Here is a 19,590-nt window from a genome sequence, read left to right as displayed (position 1 = left end):
TAATAAAAATGTTATTAATTATTGATACCTTCAATAATTATCCTTTTTTTATGCAGGTAAATCTCTCTATGTCAAGAGGCTGTATGAAAAACTGAAGCACTCGACCGAAAAGCCGTCAATGATGAAATGCATCCGCTTGATTGAACCGAATGTTAATGAAAATGTCATTCTTCAGTCTCTATTGAACACACCCAAGAGGGAAGATCTCATGATGTTCCATTTTGACATCACATCATCGGTAATAATGAGGCTCAAGTTAATGCGTAGCCTCGTTTAATATAGCCTTATTAATAGTACATGTCAACACAATCTGCATATGGTGTTAATAGACTGTGTTCTATGTGATTAAAAAGGTGCAGAATGGTCTCCACGAGTTTCTTTTCAAGTTGCTGATTCTGCGCTATTTGATGGACTCTGAGGGAAAGACATGGAAATGCAGTGACAAGCAGCTGTATGTCATAGAGATTTTAGAGCCGACTGTCACGTCAACGAGAAATGCTTCACGGCAGGTAAGAGTTGGACAATTTTGGCACTTGCCCTAATCATTTTCCATCTAGCATAATTTTAAGCTGTTGCTCACTGTTGTGTTTTCGTCTCTCTTTTCCTGCATAGGCTCAAACTCTGAACAGCACATTCACAGACGTGTTTCCAAATATTTTCTGCCGACCACCCAAAGAGGTGCTAATGCTAGAGATGCAGAAGCAAGAGGCCCCATTGTGTACCATTGTGAGCACTGATGACCCACTAATGGATGATAAGGAATTCAGGAGTGCAGCCTTTCAGCGGCCATACCAGTATCTCACACGGTTTCATAACCACAGTGATCTTGATGTGTTCACATACCAGGGTGTTGAAGGGTCACACGTGGAATGTCTTCAGATGCTTCTCATGTACTGTGGAATCAGGGACCCATCCTGGGCAGAACTGAGAAATTTTGTGTGGTTCCTTAACCTACAGCTGAAAGACTGTGAGACATCTGTTTTTTGTGATGCCACATTAACTGGAGACACACTGACTGGATTCAAAACTTTCGTGGTGGACTTCATGATTCTGATGGCAAAGGACTTTGCCACTCCATCACTCAGCATCTCTGACCAGAGTCCTGGCAGACTGCAGATGGACCTAACTGGTGTCCAAGATGAAGACCTGGCTCCTTTTCTGATCAGAAAGAGATGGGAAACAGAGCCACATCCATACATCTTCTTTAACGATGACCATGTGTCGATGACCTTCATTGGTTTCCATCTTCAGCTCAATGGACAGGACTCTGTTGATGCCATTGAACCCACCTCTGGAAGGGTGATAAAAAGAAATGTTATGACAAGGGCATTGTATGAAGGCCTTACCCTCCAGAGAGTCCCTTTCAACATCGACTTTGACGGCCTTCCTAGAGGGGAGAAAATAGAGCGAATCTGCAGTGTTCTTGGTATCCAGTGGCCTCTTGACCCTGATGAAACATATGAGCTTACGACTGACAACATACTGAAGATGTTGGCAATCCATATGCGATTCAGGTGTGGCATCCCTGTCATTATCATGGGTGAGACAGGGTGTGGTAAGACGAGACTCATCAAATTCCTCTGCGAGTTGCGGAGGAGTGGAGTGGCCTCTGAGAACATGAAACTGGTCAAGGTTCATGGAGGGACAACTTCAGAGATGATTTACACCAAAGTCAGAGAAGCAGAAGACCTTGCTTCTATTAACAAGCAAGACTATGGATTTGACTCTGTTCTCTTCTTTGATGAGGCCAACACTACTGATGCCATTAGCAGCATCAAAGAGGTTCTCTGTGACAAGACTGTCAAGGGGGAAAGTTTGACACCCAACTGTGGGTTGCAGATTATTGCAGCATGCAACCCTTATCGAAAGCACACAGATGAGATGATTCAGAGGTTAGAATCGGCCGGCCTTGGGTACAGAGTTCGAGCTGAAGAGACTGATGAAAAGCTTGGCTCTATCCCTCTCCGCCAGTTAGTCTATAGAGTCCAAGCATTACCACCAAGCATGATCCCTCTGGTTTGGGACTTTGGACAGTTAAACGATCACACTGAGAAAATATACATCCAGCAGATTGTGCAAAGAGTGGTTGAAAACAAAGAAATCGAACAAAGTTACACCAAGTGGATCACTGATGTCCTTTCAGCTTCACAGAAGTATATGCGGACAAGAAATGATGAATGCAGCTTTGTCAGCCTCAGAGATGTTGAACGCTGCATGCAGTCTTTTGTGTGGTTCTATGATAATTACACCATGTTGCTTAGAGAGCTTGAGGAATTTGAGAATAAGCGAAAGGCTGAGAATGAAAGGCCTCAAAGACAGCCTGAGGCCAGAGACCCTGTGTTCTGGTCTCTAGTCATGGCCATTGGAGTGTGCTACCATGCCTGTTTAGAAAATAAGGATAAATACAGACAGCGAATCAGCAAAAGCCTGCCACCAGCATACAGCCCAGTAAAGCTAATGCAGGAAATCACACTCATGCAGGATTTACTTCTTAGTGGTGTGCCAATGGGGGATACTATTGCAAGAAACAGTGCCCTAAAAGAGAATGTCTTCATGATGGTTCTCTGCATTGAGCTAAGAATCCCTCTCTTCTTAGTTGGAAAACCTGGAAGTTCCAAATCTCTGTCTAAAACTCTGGTGGCAGATGCAATGCAGGGTCAAGCTGCACATTCAGACCTCTACAAAATGCTTAAGCAAATACATTTGGTGTCCTTCCAGTGTAGCCCTCACTCAACACCGGAAGGCATAATTAATACATTTAAGCAATGTGGACGCTTCCAGGAAGGAAAGAATCTGGACGAGTACATTTCAGTTGTCGTTCTTGATGAAATTGGGCTGGCTGAAGACTCTCCAAAGATGCCATTGAAAACCCTTCATCCACTGCTAGAAGAGGGATGCATTGATGATGAGCCATTACCACACAAGAAGGTTGGATTCATTGGCATCTCCAACTGGGCTTTAGACCCTGCAAAGATGAACAGAGGCATTTTTGTCTCCCGTGGTGACCCTGATGAGAGGGAACTCATTGAGAGCGCTAAAGGCATTTGCAAATCTGATGCAATGGTTTTGGAGAAGGTCAGGGATTTCTTCCAGCCTTTTGCAAGAGCCTACTTGAACATCTGCCGCAAACAAGGCAAAGGCTTTTTTGGCCTGCGAGACTATTACAGCCTGATTAAGATGATTTTTGCAGTGGCAAAGATTTCTGAACGAAAGCCCACCGCAGAGGAAACCTTGAAGGCGGTGTTGAGAAATTTCAGTGGCAAAGATGATGTGGATGCAGTAACCGTCTTTACCAAAAGACTGCAGATTGCACCCAACCTTGAGAACATCAGTGCCATTGAGTTTGTAAGAGAAAACATTCAGGCAGTAGGACAAGAGGAAGAATGTCGGTACCTACTCCTTCTAACAAAAAACTATGCGGCCCTACAGATCCTGCAGCAAGCTTTCTTTTCAGAGAATGGTCAGCCAGAAATAATCTTTGGATCCAGTTTTCCGAAAGATCAAGAGTATACCCAAATCTGCCGCAACATCAACAGAGTAAAGATATGCATGGAGACAGGTAAAACAGTTGTGCTCCTAAACTTGCAGAACCTCTATGAAAGTCTCTACGATGCCCTCAACCAATACTATGTGTGCTTGGGAGGGCAGAAATATGTGGATCTTGGACTGGGAACACACCGTGTGAAATGCAGGGTGCACAAAGATTTCCGGCTAATTGTCATTGAGGAAAGAGAGGTGGTCTACAAACAGTTCCCAATACCTCTCATCAACAGGCTGGAGAAACACTACTTGGACATCCACACTGTGCTCAAAACTGAGCAGAAGAGGCTGGTGAAAGAGTTGGAGAGATGGTTGAGACTTTTTGTGTGTCTCAGCAGTCAACATGTAGCTGTAGCTCAGACTTACAAGTACCAACCTGCAGACGTCTTCATCGGCTATCACTCAGACACGTGTGCCTCTGTGGTTCTTCAAGTAATAGAGAAGCAGAAGGACAGTTTGGAGATCTCAGATCCAGAGAGGAGAATACTGGATGAGGCTAAACTCATACTGCTCAAATGCGCCACACCAGACTCAGTTGTGCGTTTGGACTGCACAGGACTTCCGAAAGTGGAGAGTGAAAATCTGGCCAGGGTCTACTTTGAAGAGCAGAATAACAACTGTTTAGCTGACTTCATTCTTGCTCACACAAGACAGGAAGTCCATTGCTGCTCCTCCTTTACAGAGGTAACCTTAAAAATTTCATACAATAGTAGTTTCAACTATATTGTAAAGTTGGAAATACTTATTAACTCTTAATAACTGTAATTTTAAACCACAGGTGACAACATTCTCCAGACTTCTGACAGCATCTGACCTGGAACCACTCAAGCAAGTGTTGCATAGTGTTGAACTTCTGTCACTCCAGCAGTTTGACACAGAGCACTCCTTCCTGAAGAAGATCAGGTTTGTTGATATAATGAAGAATGCATCATTTTACACTTGACAACCTAATTAACCTGAAACTTGTTATTCTCACACAGTAAACTCAGTCTAAACATCAATGTCATGTTTTATGTAGGAACTTCCTCACAGCTGAAAAAGGAAGCAGTAACACAGGACCCTGCAGCAAGGTCCTCCTCATTCAGTGTGATTTTGATGATGCCGCTCAAAGTGCAAATCTCATTGCATCTGCAAAGTAGGTCCCACATTTACTCTCTGTTGGGTATGCACCACTGTGTGGTTTTGCAATATTAAGTTTTGCTTTTGCATTTTTAGGTATTCATCCATAAATGAAATCAACAAGATAACTCAGGAGAGAATGGAAAGCAGGGTGTTCGTCTACTTTATCACCAGACTGCCAAGAATGGAAGGGGGGACTTCCTATGTCGGCTTTCATGGAGGTTATATTGCTACATCTGCTTGTGAAATTATATTTTTTAAATCACACTGTATGAATGAATAATCAGTAATATTTTAATATTTGCAGGCCCTTGGAAATCGGTTCACATTGACGACCTCAGACAGTCAAAAGACATTGTTTCAGACATCAAAGCCTTGCAAAACATGACGTTCAGTCAAATGTTTGAAACAAAGATGAGTCGGCCTGAAGGTAACTGATTGATTTATTGTACTATTGTAAATTATACTTTCCTTTGCGTAAAAGTTCTGTGGCAATAAATTAAGGATTTATTTTCTACAGCCATGGAGGTGGATGACATGTACACTGAGAATGAGCGCGAGGAAGTAGGGTCGGAGGAAAATGTGAGTACAGACAACATACATTTCAAACATTTCTTGCTCTGGGAAACCCACAATTTTACAAAAATTGTTTTTGTCTGCCTTGAAATTGAAAATGTTCATGTATAACATTGAACGTATGTACATCAGTTTGAAAAAAAACTGTTCCCTTCACACGCTGTTGTCTGACCAATGACATGCCATTTTATTCTGGCTTGCTTTTGACACTCGTTTTTTACTTGCTGCAGGGCTGGGATAAGGTTGTGGACACTACGGCGCTGGTGCGGAGCTGCGTGCAGAGTGCAGTAGGCATGCTGAGGGACCAGGTGGAAAGTGGCCCCCGCAGCACCCGGAGAGTTGAGATCCTGCTGACACTCCTCAGTGACAATGATGTAGTAAAAGGTATTAACAACAACATTTTTCTGCACTTATTTGTTTTTGTTACAAAAGTGGCAGTGCTCATAATGTTATGTAACTGTTGTCAGGTGAATTCCTTCAAACTGTGAAGAGGCATCTTCACTCATTGCTGGCAGCTAATGATGGCCACAACTTCTCATCCATCAAAAGCAACTGGGTCATTAAGGAGGCTTCAAACATTGATGCCTTGCAAGAAGGGGGCACCTTCAGGTGGATGCTTCAGCTGCATAATACAAAATCTCTGTTTGCTTAAATATATTCCAATGTTTTAACAGCACTGTTTACATTTTGGGGTCATGACAGGCACACCTTATGGAAGCGTGTTCAGGCTGTGATCATCCCCCTTTTGGCGCAGCTTCTTTCAGTCATTGACCGTGACCAAAACTTGGACATCCTTCTGGATATGAATTGTGGTGAATTTGTCAAGAGGCTGTGGTTGGATATCTTTGCCAATGATAAGCTGCTGGAAATCCCACACCTGGCAGTGGACCACAAGTAAGTGGTGGTAATATTGCACTTTTTCATAAAGGATACAACATTTCTATAACAGATAAGATTTAACATAGTGTTTACATATTTTAATTTTTTTTTTATCATATTCTCTTTTCACAGCTCTGAAACTAGAACAATCCTTGTACAGAACTACATTTCCCAAGACAAGAAAATGAGCTGCAGCATGCCCTTCAGCTGGAGGATCAGGGACTACCTGGAGGAACTCTGGGTTCATGCGCTTCACCATGAAGGTACCTGTAATGGCCTGTTAACAGGTACTCTCTATATTTGACATGTGGCTACCACAATGTTGTTGTGTAAATTAAATGTTTGTCTGCTATAGGCCAATCTCAACAAGAGTTTGATGAGTTCTTTTGGAAGACGCCACTGGGACGATACATTGCGAAAGCAGACCGAGAGATGCAGACAGAGTTTTTCCAACGCTACCTTCAGGACTTCATCTCCATGACAATGAACGTGACTTCTCAGGAGGATCTGCAGGTTGTACTTGTGTAATATTTGAAGCCTTTAAATTGTAAGGCTACGTAGACTTTGTGATGGTGTGTGCATGTATGTACTGATGCACATTATTCACTCTCCTAGCTCCTGTGTGGTGCCCTGAACTGTTGCGCCAATGAGCTGCGATTGCAGCTCAATGCCATGGATACAGCAACCTCTCTTCCTTGGGTCCATGCTGCTTATCACGAGTTCAAGAACCGACTGCAGAACCTCTCCAGAATGATCTGCATTGAGCCCAAGGTGACCCAGCACCTCTTGAATAACCATCATACCAGAGATGGGGTTGAACTGGTGAGCTTCTAAAGACTATTCAAGTATTTTCAGTAATACTTTCCTCAGTCCACTTTGTTCTTTGAATTTGACATGCATGATATTGACTTTAAGACTAAATAATGTTTGGTAATATTTAATATTATTTACTTTGCCCTTTTAGTGGCCTCTTATTTGTAGTGATCATATTTCCCTGTCTCCAAGGTACTTGATGTGTATGCTGCTTTTGCATGTGTGGAATACCTGGAGCCTACACACCTGGACACAGACGCCCAAAGACAAGCCTGGCTCAGACAGGTCAAAAAACTCCAGGTTCCAATCGAGTTGATCTGCTCAGAAGACAGTGTGAGACGCTATGGAGAGAGGAGCAAGACACTTGTCTGTAGAGTCCAGTAAGTCAAGCTTAAAGCTATTGTTGGTAACTCGCTGTAAATATATGTATTTTATCACATTTGCTGAAACTGTCACTATATCCCCACAGCACACTCAGCCAGACGATCTGTGAAAAAGAAATGTCGCTCGGAGTGTGTCTCCATCTGCTCCTGAACAAGATTTTGTTACAGAATTGCATATTTCTTGCATATTTTCAAAACATATTTTAGTGAACTGTTGAGCTGTTCAATCAGAAAGTTTGCCTGATCCTGCCGGCTCAACTTGGTCACAAACTTTATCATTTTAAAGCTAAAAGCTAGAATAAACATGCTTCTGAAAACGCTTTGGGCAACAGATAGGTAATACTGTAACATAATCTTGATTCATATTTGACCAACTTCAGCTTTGACCCATTGTATTCAAAGTGGGACGATTGGCAGTAGATACTGCTTTAGCTGCCTTGAGTTAGATGGTTATTTGTTTGTGTTTCCTTGTTCTTAGAGCTGGATGGAATCGGATATTTTCTCTGTCTCTATTTGTGGAACACATGTTGTTGGGCATTGAGAAGGTGGAGAAGAAGCTGACACCTTTAGTTTTGGAGCATACAAAAGGGCTTTGCCAGGTTGGTGTGGGTTCTTTTACCAATGAATTACCATAAAACTGCATTGAAAATAACCACAATGATTCCTCCATCCACCATCCATGTATTACTTCTGCTCTCTCATAGATACTGGAAAAAAATTCAGACCTCAAAACTCAGCAATCATTTGAGGCAGTAATCGTTTTGCTCAAAGCTTGCAAAGATGGAGCTGCCGAACGCATCTTCAGGTAGTAATTTAGTTTTCTATTGTTTGCATTCATCAGAATCTCCAATGCTGTACTTTGCCTCCACCCTATGTTTTTTTTCCAGGTTCGGTCTCAAACTGTGCCCTGTGTGTATGGGAGACCCCCAGGACCCGCTGTGCCTGCCATGTGAACACATCTACTGTGTAGCCTGTATCAAACAGTGGTTGCTCCCCGGTCAGATGTACTGTCCTCTCTGCATGCAACCAGTTGACGACGACTTCCCAACGGTCCCTTCAGATGCCATAAGGTTGGTAACTGCATGGGGATTAGAAGAATGAGAACTGATTCTAATTTGTGTTCCTCATAAAAGGCTCCGATATGATGTACTTCTTTCCACAAACACACATGAAAAATCCTTTGAAGTTCTTTCATAGTATTGAGGTAACTTCATGCTGTGTGAATTTGGCATGTAATGATTTCTTGTGTCTCTTGTTTTGTGTAGGATTCTAGTCCACCAACATGCTCAGTTCAGGAAGCAGTGCAATGCTTTCTTCATTGATCTGGTGTCCACTGTGTGCTTCAAGGACAACTCTCCCCCGTCTCGAGCTGTCATTCTCCATTTGCTGTCCTTTCTCATGGTTGAAGCCAACACTGTTCCCATACTCAGTGGTAGGATGCTGCTCTAAACCTGGTCACCTATGTGTGTGCACCACCATGTCTTTGCTTATACATGTTTTGTCAGCTCTGATGATCCTTTTTTTTTTGGTCTGTTTTTTTCCCCAGCTAATCGACAAGTGTTAACAAAGGTGCTTTCTCCGTTTGATGACTCTGTGGATAAAAATCCAGTGGTTCGGTCTGTAGTGCTGAAACTGCTGCTGAAGTATAGGTGAGGTGCTATGCTTTACATCATTGCACAAAACCTACTTATGTACATTTCAAACGTCTTAAGAGGTGTTTCTCATTTTTGTATTAATTGTACCGTTTCTGAAGCTTCAATGAAGTTAAAGGTTACCTGCAGCAGCATCTGGTGGCAGTTGAGCAGAGCAACATCTTGGAGGAGAAGGACAAAACTGAACTCTACTCATTGTACATTAACTGTCTGGAGGTAATGTGGGAAAAGAACATTTTGGATTTAGTAATCAATGTTTTGGTGAAGTCTGTGATTCTCTCACTGTGTGTGAACAACAAAGAGCCTTAAAACGGAGGAAGGGAGGGATTAGCAACTGTTCTATTGGCTTTAGAGATGAGCAAGGTTTTTTTAAATTCTATTATATATTTAAAATAAAGCATATCCTTTGTTCAGTAACACTTGTTTTGATAAATTAAATGCAAATATGCTAATCACGTACTGTATGTTGATTGTAGTATCTTACATCTTGATACAGCTTGTTTTCATAGAATATATTGTCTTTTAATTTTTCTAGGATTCCATGTTTGAAAGGTTGCAGTTCAGGTCGATTGCAGACCAACGGGTGTGTCTGCAGGATGAAAGTGTTTTCCTGACAGACTACCTGCAATCACATGGTCAGTCTGCTGAAACAGCCACTGTGGAGTATCTGCAGCAGGTGGCCAGAGTGCGTATGGACCTGGATATGGCTGCAAGCCTCATCGTGGAAAATCTCAGAGCCACAGGTGTGTAATTGGTGGCAAAAATACATTATTATTATTTTACATATATATTGTGTACTTACAAGTGATTGGATTGTGTTTTAGAATCTGTTCATTTTACCAAGATGTAATTCTTACTCTCTTTTTAATCATAGCAGGGACTCAGGAGACTGGTCAAACTGGAGCCACAGCCTTCCTAACCAGTGCAGTGAACTTGTGCAGGCGCAGTGGAAACGACTGGTATCGTGTCTACTTGATCCGTAAGATCTGCAGCCAACATGGAGTTGAATTTGTCCTGAAGCTCCTCAAAATGGATAATATGCGCTGGCTGTTCCCCGAAGAAGTGCTGCAAAAGGTTCATTGTGATTTTCAGTGTTAGTTCCCAAATTAAGACAATGTTGTATTCTAAATGTAGCAGTTATTCAATAGTGTGGTTCAATTTTAATAACACCCAGAATGAAGAAGCCACCCCAATAGACCAATATCTTGTGTGCGGGGAGCACTACAAGACCATTAGAAATGCTATCGCAAAAGTATTTATGGAGGGCAAAGTGGATGGACTGGATGAGGATTGTGAGGTAATGTTACACCATTTTTTGCTGGTGACTGAGCATCTGGTCAGGACTCTGCTTTTGTACGTGTTTTTACGCAGGTGCCTTGTTGCTCTTTTTCTTGATAGGGGTGCAGATGCTCACCACAGTGTACAGCAGTTTATCTTCTGTTGGCGCTGTACAGAGAAGTCACCATTCTCTACAGAGAAGCCAATGCTAGCTTCCATCCCAAGCCTAAGGTAGAGCTTAACATGAAGACCTAATGAGCTGCTCTGATATAATCTGTTATATTGTTGACACCCACAAACAAACTGCTCTGAAACTTGTTTTGAGTAAATAAAGGGGTTTTCATTTCAATTGGGGAATTGGAACCAAAGCTGTTTTCTGTCTTTTTCTTAAACTTCATATCTATATATTATATTTTCTTTGTACCTACAGCAATTGGAAGCCCTGATGACCATCATCAACAACTCCAAATTCCTTGCCAGCCCACAGTCGAAAGCCTTTGCCGGGGCTCTGGTGACCAACCAACTCGGGCCGTTGGTTGTTCGACCCAGAGCCTCTGGTGCTCAGGCTGTGATTGTGGACTTAACTATTCACCTGGCTGCTGTCTTGCTCTGCGGGAACCAGGGGATCTTAGCTCCCCTGCAGCAGCTGTCAATGGCGCCTGCCAACATGCAGGTATTTGTATTGTCAGATGCTTTCAGTATTGGCAACTGGGCATCCTCTTCTTTGAAGTGAATTGAATGTTTTTATCTGTTGGTGCAGGTGGCCTTCTTGCCTACCATGCCAGAGGACATGTTAGTAGTGGCTCAACAAGCTATGGGACCGCTGAAGTGGTACCGTAAGTAACTAGACAGAAAATAATGGTCCTCTCAAATTTGGAATATCATTGAAAATTGTATAAAAATAATTCTTGATTCACTCTTATCATAGATTGTCCAAATGGCCATCCCTGCACCATTGGAGAGGTATGTTGTTTTCAGTATGACTCATAGGTTTGTAATGAGTATCTCTTTTTTGTAGTGTTCTTATACTCTGAAGAATTCATTTTCTCTGTGCCCTGTTTCTTTTTCTCTAGTGCGGTCAGCCCATGCAAACAGGTAATTGTTTGGACTGTGGTGTTGAAATTGGAGGAGTTAACCACATGCCTGTGAGAGGATTTCAACCTGCTCAGTTGCAGTAGGTGGTCTTTGAGTTTTTTTTTTTTTTTTGGGGGGGGGGGGGGTACAGATTAAAGTTAATTAGTGTATATTTTATTTTAATCATTAATTGTCTTCTCACAGGGGTGACCGCACTCAGACAGGCCACATCCTCGGCGACCCCATTCGCAGGGACAATCCCGACATGCTGGACACAAAGAGCATTTCCCCTGTTCCCTTCACCATGGTCCGCATGCTCACTCACATGGCCATGCTGTTGGGAGCTTGCAGCCACCCACAGGTAGCTTAAATAATGAGTACAGTTCTAAAAGCGATCCTTTCTCCCCTTGAATATTACGAGATGCAGCGAAAAAGATTGACAGAGATGCAGCTGCGTCAATCTAGTGTTCTTGCACAGTTGATATCCTGCTCTTTACATTTAAGACGTTTGAGTCTGGTCAGTCATCCAATTTATTTGTGTTTCTAGTCTATCTCTGCCATCATCAAGCCTCCAGTACCTGACCCAGGGGCATTTCTACTTGCTCATTTAAGAAAGGACATGCAACATCTTATCAAATCCTTGGGTAAAGGGACAGACGACACTGTCAACACGGTTCACCTGCTCATCAGCAGCCTTCTGGAACCAAAACAGCAACAAACATGTAAGAAACAACAAGCCTACTCCAATATAATTATGTGCTGTGGCAATATCTGGAATGTCTTAATAATTCCAAAAATAAAGTTATCCGAGTCTGAATACTGACCCGTGTCCATCACTGTAGTGCAGCTGTGTTACTGTTTCCACCTCTATACTAAAGGTAGTAAAAGCATGTTTTGTTGCCCCTCAACCACTTTCTTCTTTGGTACTGAACTATGTGGGCTACAGGACAGTGACAGCAAATAGGAGAGAGAGGAAAGGGGTTCCCTCTAGTGGTCAGAAAGTGTGCTGTGTTCATACGCAGTGTGTGTACACAGAATGGATGTTATATACAGAAGTGTATTATATAATGTATCATCTTGTTTTCAAGGGGTCCCAAACAAACACTCACAAAACAAATGAAAAACAGAACAGTAAAAGACACAATGCTTTATACCATGCCAATGACTAAATACCTAGAGAAAGAGAAAAAAGAAAGTACAACCTTAGACTGAACAATCTCTTAAATGAACAGGGATGGCATTACTAAAAAGATCTGTTTTAAGATGAGAAAAGAAAACACTCATATTTGAAATAAAGACAGAGAACAGATATTTAAAGGCAACTTATTTGAATCAGAGTTATACACCCTTGCAATGTTACTCCTTCTAGCTTTCCATATGATCCAGGATGATATGATGATGTAGCTACATTCTTTTTTTTTACCTGCCCACCACGGTTACATTTTGGCTGTCAGAAAATGAAATGTTAGATCCATCATTTTACCTTCTACTTTTAACAAACAGCTGGTTTGTCCTCTCAGGGCCCGTTCCTTATAACAACGTGCTCTCCACCAAAGAGGCTAGAAATGGATGGGAGATGGAAGTGAGCAACGCCATCATCACACCTCAGCTGAAGGTAGGTCATTTTCTCTTAAAGGGAACAAATAAAACACATAATCTAATTTCAGCAAATAACTCTGCCTGTTTGTTAAAGATCTGCATATAACACATATTCTTCTGCCATTTTCTCCTTCACAGCACTTGGATAGACAGTTAAAGGAAGTGAACACATTCATCCGGGCTGATTCTCGCATCTCTGCCAATCCAATCATGAAGCTCATGTTTGGCGATCCTTGTCTTTTCTTGGCTTCACTTCCCCAGAATTCTCTGATCCATCGTTCTGCCGTGTGGAGCTGCAGGGAGAAAGTGTCTCTGCTGAGCCTCACCCACATTGTAGAGCAGAACGATGGCAAAGACACCCTGCCAGTGCTGTGGAGATTTCTGCATAGGGTAAGAAAACAGTGACCTGTGTCCTACTTATTGTAGGTTTTTGAAAAGCTACTCCTAAAACACTGCATCATTATGTAGGCATTTTATGGCCAATGTATACAGCGGACTAATTACAAAGAATGTATTGTGGCCGTTCAGGCACATTGAATTGCGCATCACTTGCAACCACTATCTGCCCCATCTCATGGTCCGATTCACAAAGGATATTGCGCTAGGGATATTATGGTTCAAACACACCCATACAGTTCCGCATGTGATTGCAATTATCCATGTGGCAAAGTTTAAATATATCCTTTGTGCCAAGAATACAGCAGGCTGAACAATAGCAGAGAAAAATAGAAAAATAAAATTTTCAGACCAAGAGCTACAGGTCCTGACCGACAAGGTGCAGAGATTTTCTTCAGAACTTCAGGCCAGGAATTTAAACGTAACAGAGAGAAACCATATATGGGATTCAATAGTCAGTCTGTCAGTAATGTTGGTGTTTTTAAACACCAACCTCACACCTTTTAGACTGGAAAGAAGACGCTGTGATTTGAAGTGGAGGGCACTCCTTATAAATGTGTTTCATTACAACCAACTCTCTGAAGACGTTAATTTCACTCTAACTGCGTGTGACTGTTAGTGCTGATCTTTGTGAACTGGACTATTTTGCGATGCATTTGCATAAAACCTTTTTAGATTTAGACTTAGACTTCTCTTTATTGATCCCTTTGGGATGACTCCAGCAAGCAAATTGAGTTTCCAGCAGCTTACCAAAACACAAGGGAGTTATAAAAAAAATACAGTATAAGATAACCAATAAACTCTTAGCTAAACAGATACAGAAAGTATACAGTATATACAGTAAACAATAAACTCTTAGTCAAATATATAAGAGGTAGATGTAAGAATACAGGTAAAATATAATTCACTTAAAATTATATCAGATAAGTTAACTGTAGAGGAAATGTATAAGATAAAATATTTGACTGTATATGACAGAGATGAGCAGTAAGATTAAATTATTGCACTAAAGTGGTGGATAAAGTTAAGAAGATAAGTGTCCAGGTATGTATGAGTAGATTATTAATTGCACAGTGAGTGGCTCCCACTCCTTCCCTCCTGTTCTCTTTATTTCCTCCTCCCCCCGAGTGAGGAGTGGTAGAGGATGATGGCCTGAGGGACAAAGGAGTTCTTGAGCCTGTTGGTCCTATACTTGGGCAGGAGCAGCCTTCCACTGAACAGGCTCTCTTGGTTGCTGATGACAGTGTGCAGGGGGTGGCTGGCGTAGTCCATAATGTCCAGCAGTTTGTCCAGTGTCCTCTCTGCCACCGTCACCAGCGAGTCCAGTTTCATGCCGACCACAGAGCCGGCCCTCCTTTTTTCTGTAAATGTATGCTGATTACCTCATTTAAATATGTGCAAATGACACAGGAGCACCCAGATTTAATTGGCCTGACAGTGCATTTAGGGGCGTTTTTAACGCTTTGCTGTTGCTTTTGAGAATTAGTTTCTTTTTGTCTTATTTGTGCAGGTCTAGTGGCAGCAAAAGCAGCTCAATCATTTTGTGAATATACGTGCGAGTGCCTTGTCCCTTTTTAGTCTATTCTGAAAATATTGCCTTGACCTTTATTTTAAAGAAATCTAATAACATACGCTTTTTGTAGTCGTCCTCAAACACAAGATACTGGTCACACTATTTTATTACGGCTAGCATTGCATTCTAGAATACAACCTTGGCTTAATTCGGGCACTAACACTGAACATCAAGATGTAGATAATTAATAACAGTTTATTATTTGCTAAATTTATATATATTTTTTTAGTTAGGAAAATAACATTCATATACTATTTTCTTTCAATGAAGTAGCTCTGACTTCATTTTTTATGTCGGAAATCGCATACAATTTTTTTGTTTGCCAGAAAAAACGATAAAGCAACGCCGGCTCACTAACATAACACATTTTAATAAATTGTGGCTTCTTTAATTTTCACATGCTTTACCACTTTATGACAAGCATTTAGCAAGAGATTTTCTAAACACCACTTTTGTTGTTTTGTTTCTTTAGGAAGCGGAGCTCAGGCTGGTGAAGCACCTTCCTGATATCCTCACGCTCCAGAGGGATCTGGTCAAGAAGTTTCAAAACATCACCGAGCTGACTTGTGGCACCATTGCTGAATTCCTCCGCAGTCAGAAAGCAGGTACTGAAACTGTCTACGCCAGTGCTTCTCAACTTTTTCAATTGTATGACTCACTTACACAAGAGATACAAAGTTCCATGCAGTTCCTAATTACTCCTTTCACGGAAATCTCATAGTAAAATAACTGGGGACATCCAGTTTAAAAACCTGCCTGCCAAGGAATGAGTTTTAACTTGGAAGCAGACAATGATTGAGTCTTCTTAAACAGGCAAAATGTCTTTCACACATGACTTGTCTTAAAATGTTATAGCCAGTGTATCCAGTGTACTGCAAGTCGTGTCTCTAGTTGATGTGTGTGCACTTGATGAAAATTTTGTTTCCTCCATGTGTGCAGTTTCTCTGAAAGCCTGGTATGATAAACACATCAAAATCTTCCTATCAACCTGGAATCAGCTCAGAGTGTCTTTGGCCACTAACGGTAAATACAAACACACTTTTGTTTCACAGCTACAATGTCACCAGTCCGACATTTTGAACCGACTTGAATTGAAATGTTGTCGCTTAGGTGAGATCAAGATCCCAGCTGAGTTCTGCAAGGATGACCTGAACCTCAACAGTGACTTCAAGGTGCTGTTACCACGGCGACAAGGCCCAGGCCTGTGCTCTACAGCCCTCGTCAGCTACCTCATCTCCCTGCACAATGACCTGGTTTACTGTGTGGATAAGCACACTGGAGAGGAGACCAGGTGGGGGCGCTCATGCACCATTTTTCTTGATTGTAACATGTTTGGATGTAAGAACATAGTGTGGAAACCTCTGCGCCAGATATATACTACTTTAAGTATTTACCTTCTTTTTAATTAGCAAGTCAGAGCCAGAAAAGGGTGAAAATACAGGAAAAAATGTTTTTGAAGATATATTTCCATAATACCTAGACACTGGCTAATTGCTTTATCCCTCCCCCAGCTACAAAGTGAGCCCTGCAGATCTGACTGACCTGCATGTGATTCGGTATGAGCTGGAGAGGGACCTGATGCCCCTGATTCTGTCCAACACACAGTACAGCATCGAGAGAGGACAGGAGACTCTTCATGAGTACGACTTGCCCAAGATCCAGCAGCAGATCGTCTCCCGCTTCTTACTGGGCAAACCTTTCATCACCCTAAATGTAAGAAAAAGGAATAGCTAAAGCACAAGCACAGAAATGACTCATATTTGTTGGAAACATTGTTAACATACCATATACATTGTACCGCTGTCCATTTTCCACAGGGCATCCCAACACTAGTAAACAGACACGACCGTAACTATGAGATTATCCTGAAGGATGTACAAGCAAAAGTTGGGCAAGTAAGTTGTTATAAACAGTACAGTACTGGAACTACCAATCATACCATCACGTAGTGTGTTAAACATGTTGTGGCAGATAATCCCCTTACGAGATCATACGACCTGTGTCTGTGTGCCAACAGGAGCCTCTTCAGACTCTCACTCTGTCTGCCATGGCTGGGGAGCTGCACTCCTACAGTGAGGTGTGCGAGGCCTTGTCCACACTGGAAGTGGCCCTTGGTTTTCTCGCCATGACCGGGGGAGAGCCTCACATGCAGCTGTCCTGCTACCTGGAGGAGGTGCTGCAGATGGGAAACCAGATGGCACCGCATATCCTCAAGGTCAGTCTATCTGAGACACTGGTTATTTTAACCTGTTACATGTTATCTCGCTTTAACAGTAAATGTTACTTTGTATACAAACAATTTGCAAAATCTGCCCCAAAGAGCAACTTGTCTGCCTCTTTTGTGCAATGCTTGTTCCTCTTGGGCCTTGGATTAAAATGAACTTGGTTATAATTGGTGTTATTGAATGCATCTGCTGGTTATGAGATAATGCTCCCCCTGTTTTGCTCACAGACCCTGAGCATGTGCTGTCTAAGGCATTGTGTGGCTCTGTGGCAGCTGCTGGCCTCACTCAAATCAGAAAATGTGCTGCGTCTCAAGAGGGTAAGGCATCAGCATACCGATACAGAGGTGGAAATGGTATTATTATTATTATTTGTAGTTGTCACTTCTGTATAAAAGTGCATTATTTTTATTATTATTAATTTTCTGATTTCATACATTTTCTGTGTTCTTCAGGATCCATTTGTGGAAGTCTCAGAGAATTACAAACAGGCCCTGAGCGAGGACGAACAGAGGCTGCTAACTGGCTTCTTTTCTAAGAGCAGCGCTGACACTTTCTTGCTGGAGATGCACGAGTTCCTGGTGCTAGTCCTTAAAAAGCCCAATGCACATGAAACCTACAGGCCTGACTGGAGGTAAAACTAAATATTTGTATTTGAATTGTTTGTGATTTGCTAACCCCTCAACGTGTCTATAAATTCTTAAAAGTGTCTAAAATAAAGGTTCAATGTTTCAAATTGAAAAACCCATTGCATGCCGTGGTTCTGCTTCAGTTGAAACAAAGTAGATATTGTTCCATTCCTACTTCGAGCCACTTTGGCGGGATTTGGTGTGCTGCACAAAAATAAACCTGAAGTTAACTTTGGTCAGAATTGGCTCTCTACATATTATAGTTGGTTCTCCTGGAAATGCCAGAGACAAATGGTTATTTTGTACATTTTGTACAAATTCCTTTTATTTGATTGGGCTCAGGGACAAGCCATGAAGTTGAAACACTATGCCTAAGTAAATAATGTGCTAAGTAACAAGGCAATTAACTTAAGCATTTTTTTTGTATCAATCATTGTCCCCTGCCTCAGTGAAGTGAGCTGGGTATTAGCTACATATTTTTATTTTATTCACACTGGAATATGCAATGTTAATATTTGTGTAATTGCAGATCACATGGATGAAGTGTATGTTTTGTCTCTTAATAGCCTGAAGGTCACACTGGTGTCTTACATGGAGCGCAAAGACCTGGACACCCCCCCTGATGTGGAGGAGCTCTTCCCAATAGAGATCTGCCTGTCTCAGTATGTTGAAGCCTGGAAGCTCATCGTGGCCTTCAAACAGGAGCGCAGCCAGAGACAATGAAGACTAGGTGAAATGGTTGTTAGTTTGTTTTTGTCTCCTTTTTTATCCTCCTGATATTATCAAATTCCTCAGAACTTAACAATCATGATGAATCTGCAGTATTGCATTAATATGGATGTTTCATATGTTCTGTACTGTGTCTTACACATATTTATGCAGAGATGTGCCTTTTTTAAAAGCACTAATGTTAAAATGTATAGTGCCACAAAATAAGTGTGCAGTTCACATTCCCAACTCACCGGTCTGAAGAAGTGAACTTTTTGCTTCATGTGTTCTTGTTTTGTGTTATTTTCTATTTCCCTGAGCACCAATATGTACAGAGTTCCCGTACAGTTGAGTCTTATACTTGCACTCTACTTGTAATGTGAATTTGTCTGTCCCTAAGAGGCAGAAAAACAATCTGAATTCTACTCAGGCACTTTGCGATTTGTAAATCACACTGACCTAAGTCACTTTATGTTTTCACTTCTGTCATTTCCAGCCTTTTTTGTAATCAGCTGTTAATAATAACTGTTTATTTGTGTTATGTTGATGTGTCGCTTTTGAATCCATTGTCTAAAAAAGATTCACCTTAAAGTGGATTTCCTTTCTTTTACATTCCAGTTTTGACATTTATTTAATGGATGGCAATAAGCAATCTGCTTACAATAAAACATTCTCTCTCTCTCTCTCTGTGTGTGTGTGTGTGTGTGTGTGTGTGTGTGTGTGTGTGTGTGTGTGTGTGTGTGTGTGTGTGTGTGTGTGTGTGTGTGTGTGTGTGTGTGTGTGTGTGTGTGTGTGTGTGTGTGTGTGTGTGTGTGTGTGTGTGTGTGTGTGTGTGTGTGTGTGTGTGTGTGTGTGTGTGTGTGTGTGTGTGTGTGTGTGTGTGTGTGTGTGTGTGTGTGTGTGTGTGTGTGGTCTGAATACCTTACAGCAAAATAAATATATTTTGGAGTATTGTAAAAGTTTCCATCTGCTATTGTACACAAAGCGCCGTAGTCTTAAATCCTGTAGTCATGGTGGAGAGTGACAGTACAATATTTAGCTCAGCAGGGATTTGGCAACAGAATTGAAATGTGAATGTCGTGCTTAGATTCACCTCCTGTGAGACTTAACATCATTTATGGGCCTGAGCAGATTCCATTGTGTGTTTTG

At 41.7% G+C, this 19,590-nt stretch overlaps 1 protein-coding gene across 5 annotated transcripts in view; it reads left to right on the top strand.

Annotated features, from left to right (window-relative positions):
- The window catches only part of LOC310959371 (E3 ubiquitin-protein ligase rnf213-alpha-like), a 32,387-nt gene extending 13,277 nt beyond the window's left edge, over positions 1-19,110 (top strand). Inside the window, exons 26-67 of one of the 5 annotated variants that reach the window (XM_083930688.1) lie at positions 57-238; positions 354-509; positions 613-4,224; positions 4,319-4,443; positions 4,559-4,675; positions 4,756-4,880; positions 4,967-5,089; positions 5,180-5,241; positions 5,466-5,619; positions 5,703-5,844; positions 5,938-6,129; positions 6,247-6,377; positions 6,470-6,627; positions 6,730-6,936; positions 7,120-7,307; positions 7,789-7,909; positions 8,015-8,115; positions 8,198-8,380; positions 8,576-8,742; positions 8,857-8,959; positions 9,064-9,178; positions 9,498-9,705; positions 9,840-10,036; positions 10,137-10,259; positions 10,361-10,471; positions 10,671-10,913; positions 11,001-11,076; positions 11,169-11,203; positions 11,314-11,414; positions 11,519-11,675; positions 11,862-12,036; positions 12,835-12,929; positions 13,052-13,303; positions 15,355-15,487; positions 15,822-15,905; positions 15,993-16,173; positions 16,394-16,595; positions 16,700-16,777; positions 16,900-17,097; positions 17,335-17,424; positions 17,560-17,738; positions 18,300-19,110. In XM_083930688.1, coding sequence (XP_083786814.1) covers positions 57-238; positions 354-509; positions 613-4,224; positions 4,319-4,443; positions 4,559-4,675; positions 4,756-4,880; positions 4,967-5,089; positions 5,180-5,241; positions 5,466-5,619; positions 5,703-5,844; positions 5,938-6,129; positions 6,247-6,377; positions 6,470-6,627; positions 6,730-6,936; positions 7,120-7,307; positions 7,789-7,909; positions 8,015-8,115; positions 8,198-8,380; positions 8,576-8,742; positions 8,857-8,959; positions 9,064-9,178; positions 9,498-9,705; positions 9,840-10,036; positions 10,137-10,259; positions 10,361-10,471; positions 10,671-10,913; positions 11,001-11,076; positions 11,169-11,203; positions 11,314-11,414; positions 11,519-11,675; positions 11,862-12,036; positions 12,835-12,929; positions 13,052-13,303; positions 15,355-15,487; positions 15,822-15,905; positions 15,993-16,173; positions 16,394-16,595; positions 16,700-16,777; positions 16,900-17,097; positions 17,335-17,424; positions 17,560-17,738; positions 18,300-18,456 — 9,539 coding nt within the window. In that variant the 3' untranslated portion in view covers positions 18,457-19,110. Of the gene's footprint in view, positions 1-56; positions 239-353; positions 510-612; positions 4,225-4,318; positions 4,444-4,558; positions 4,676-4,755; positions 4,881-4,966; positions 5,090-5,179; positions 5,242-5,465; positions 5,620-5,702; positions 5,845-5,937; positions 6,130-6,246; positions 6,378-6,469; positions 6,628-6,729; positions 6,937-7,119; positions 7,308-7,788; positions 7,910-8,014; positions 8,116-8,197; positions 8,381-8,575; positions 8,743-8,856; positions 8,960-9,063; positions 9,179-9,497; positions 9,706-9,836; positions 10,037-10,136; positions 10,260-10,360; positions 10,472-10,670; positions 10,914-11,000; positions 11,077-11,168; positions 11,204-11,313; positions 11,415-11,518; positions 11,676-11,861; positions 12,037-12,834; positions 12,930-13,051; positions 13,304-15,354; positions 15,488-15,821; positions 15,906-15,992; positions 16,174-16,393; positions 16,596-16,699; positions 16,778-16,899; positions 17,098-17,334; positions 17,425-17,559; positions 17,739-18,299 lie in introns of those variants that run through there. The other 4 variants (XM_083930687.1, XR_014593567.1, XM_083930689.1 and 1 more) reach the window with 4 other exon arrangements.
- Positions 19,111-19,590: the final 480 nt, after the last annotated feature.

Source organism: Echiichthys vipera (genome assembly GCF_963691815.1).
Source record: "Echiichthys vipera genome assembly, chromosome: 17".
Classification (NCBI taxonomy): domain Eukaryota; kingdom Metazoa; phylum Chordata; class Actinopteri; order Perciformes; family Trachinidae; genus Echiichthys; species Echiichthys vipera.
This window is presented reverse-complemented; position numbering and strand designations above follow the sequence as displayed.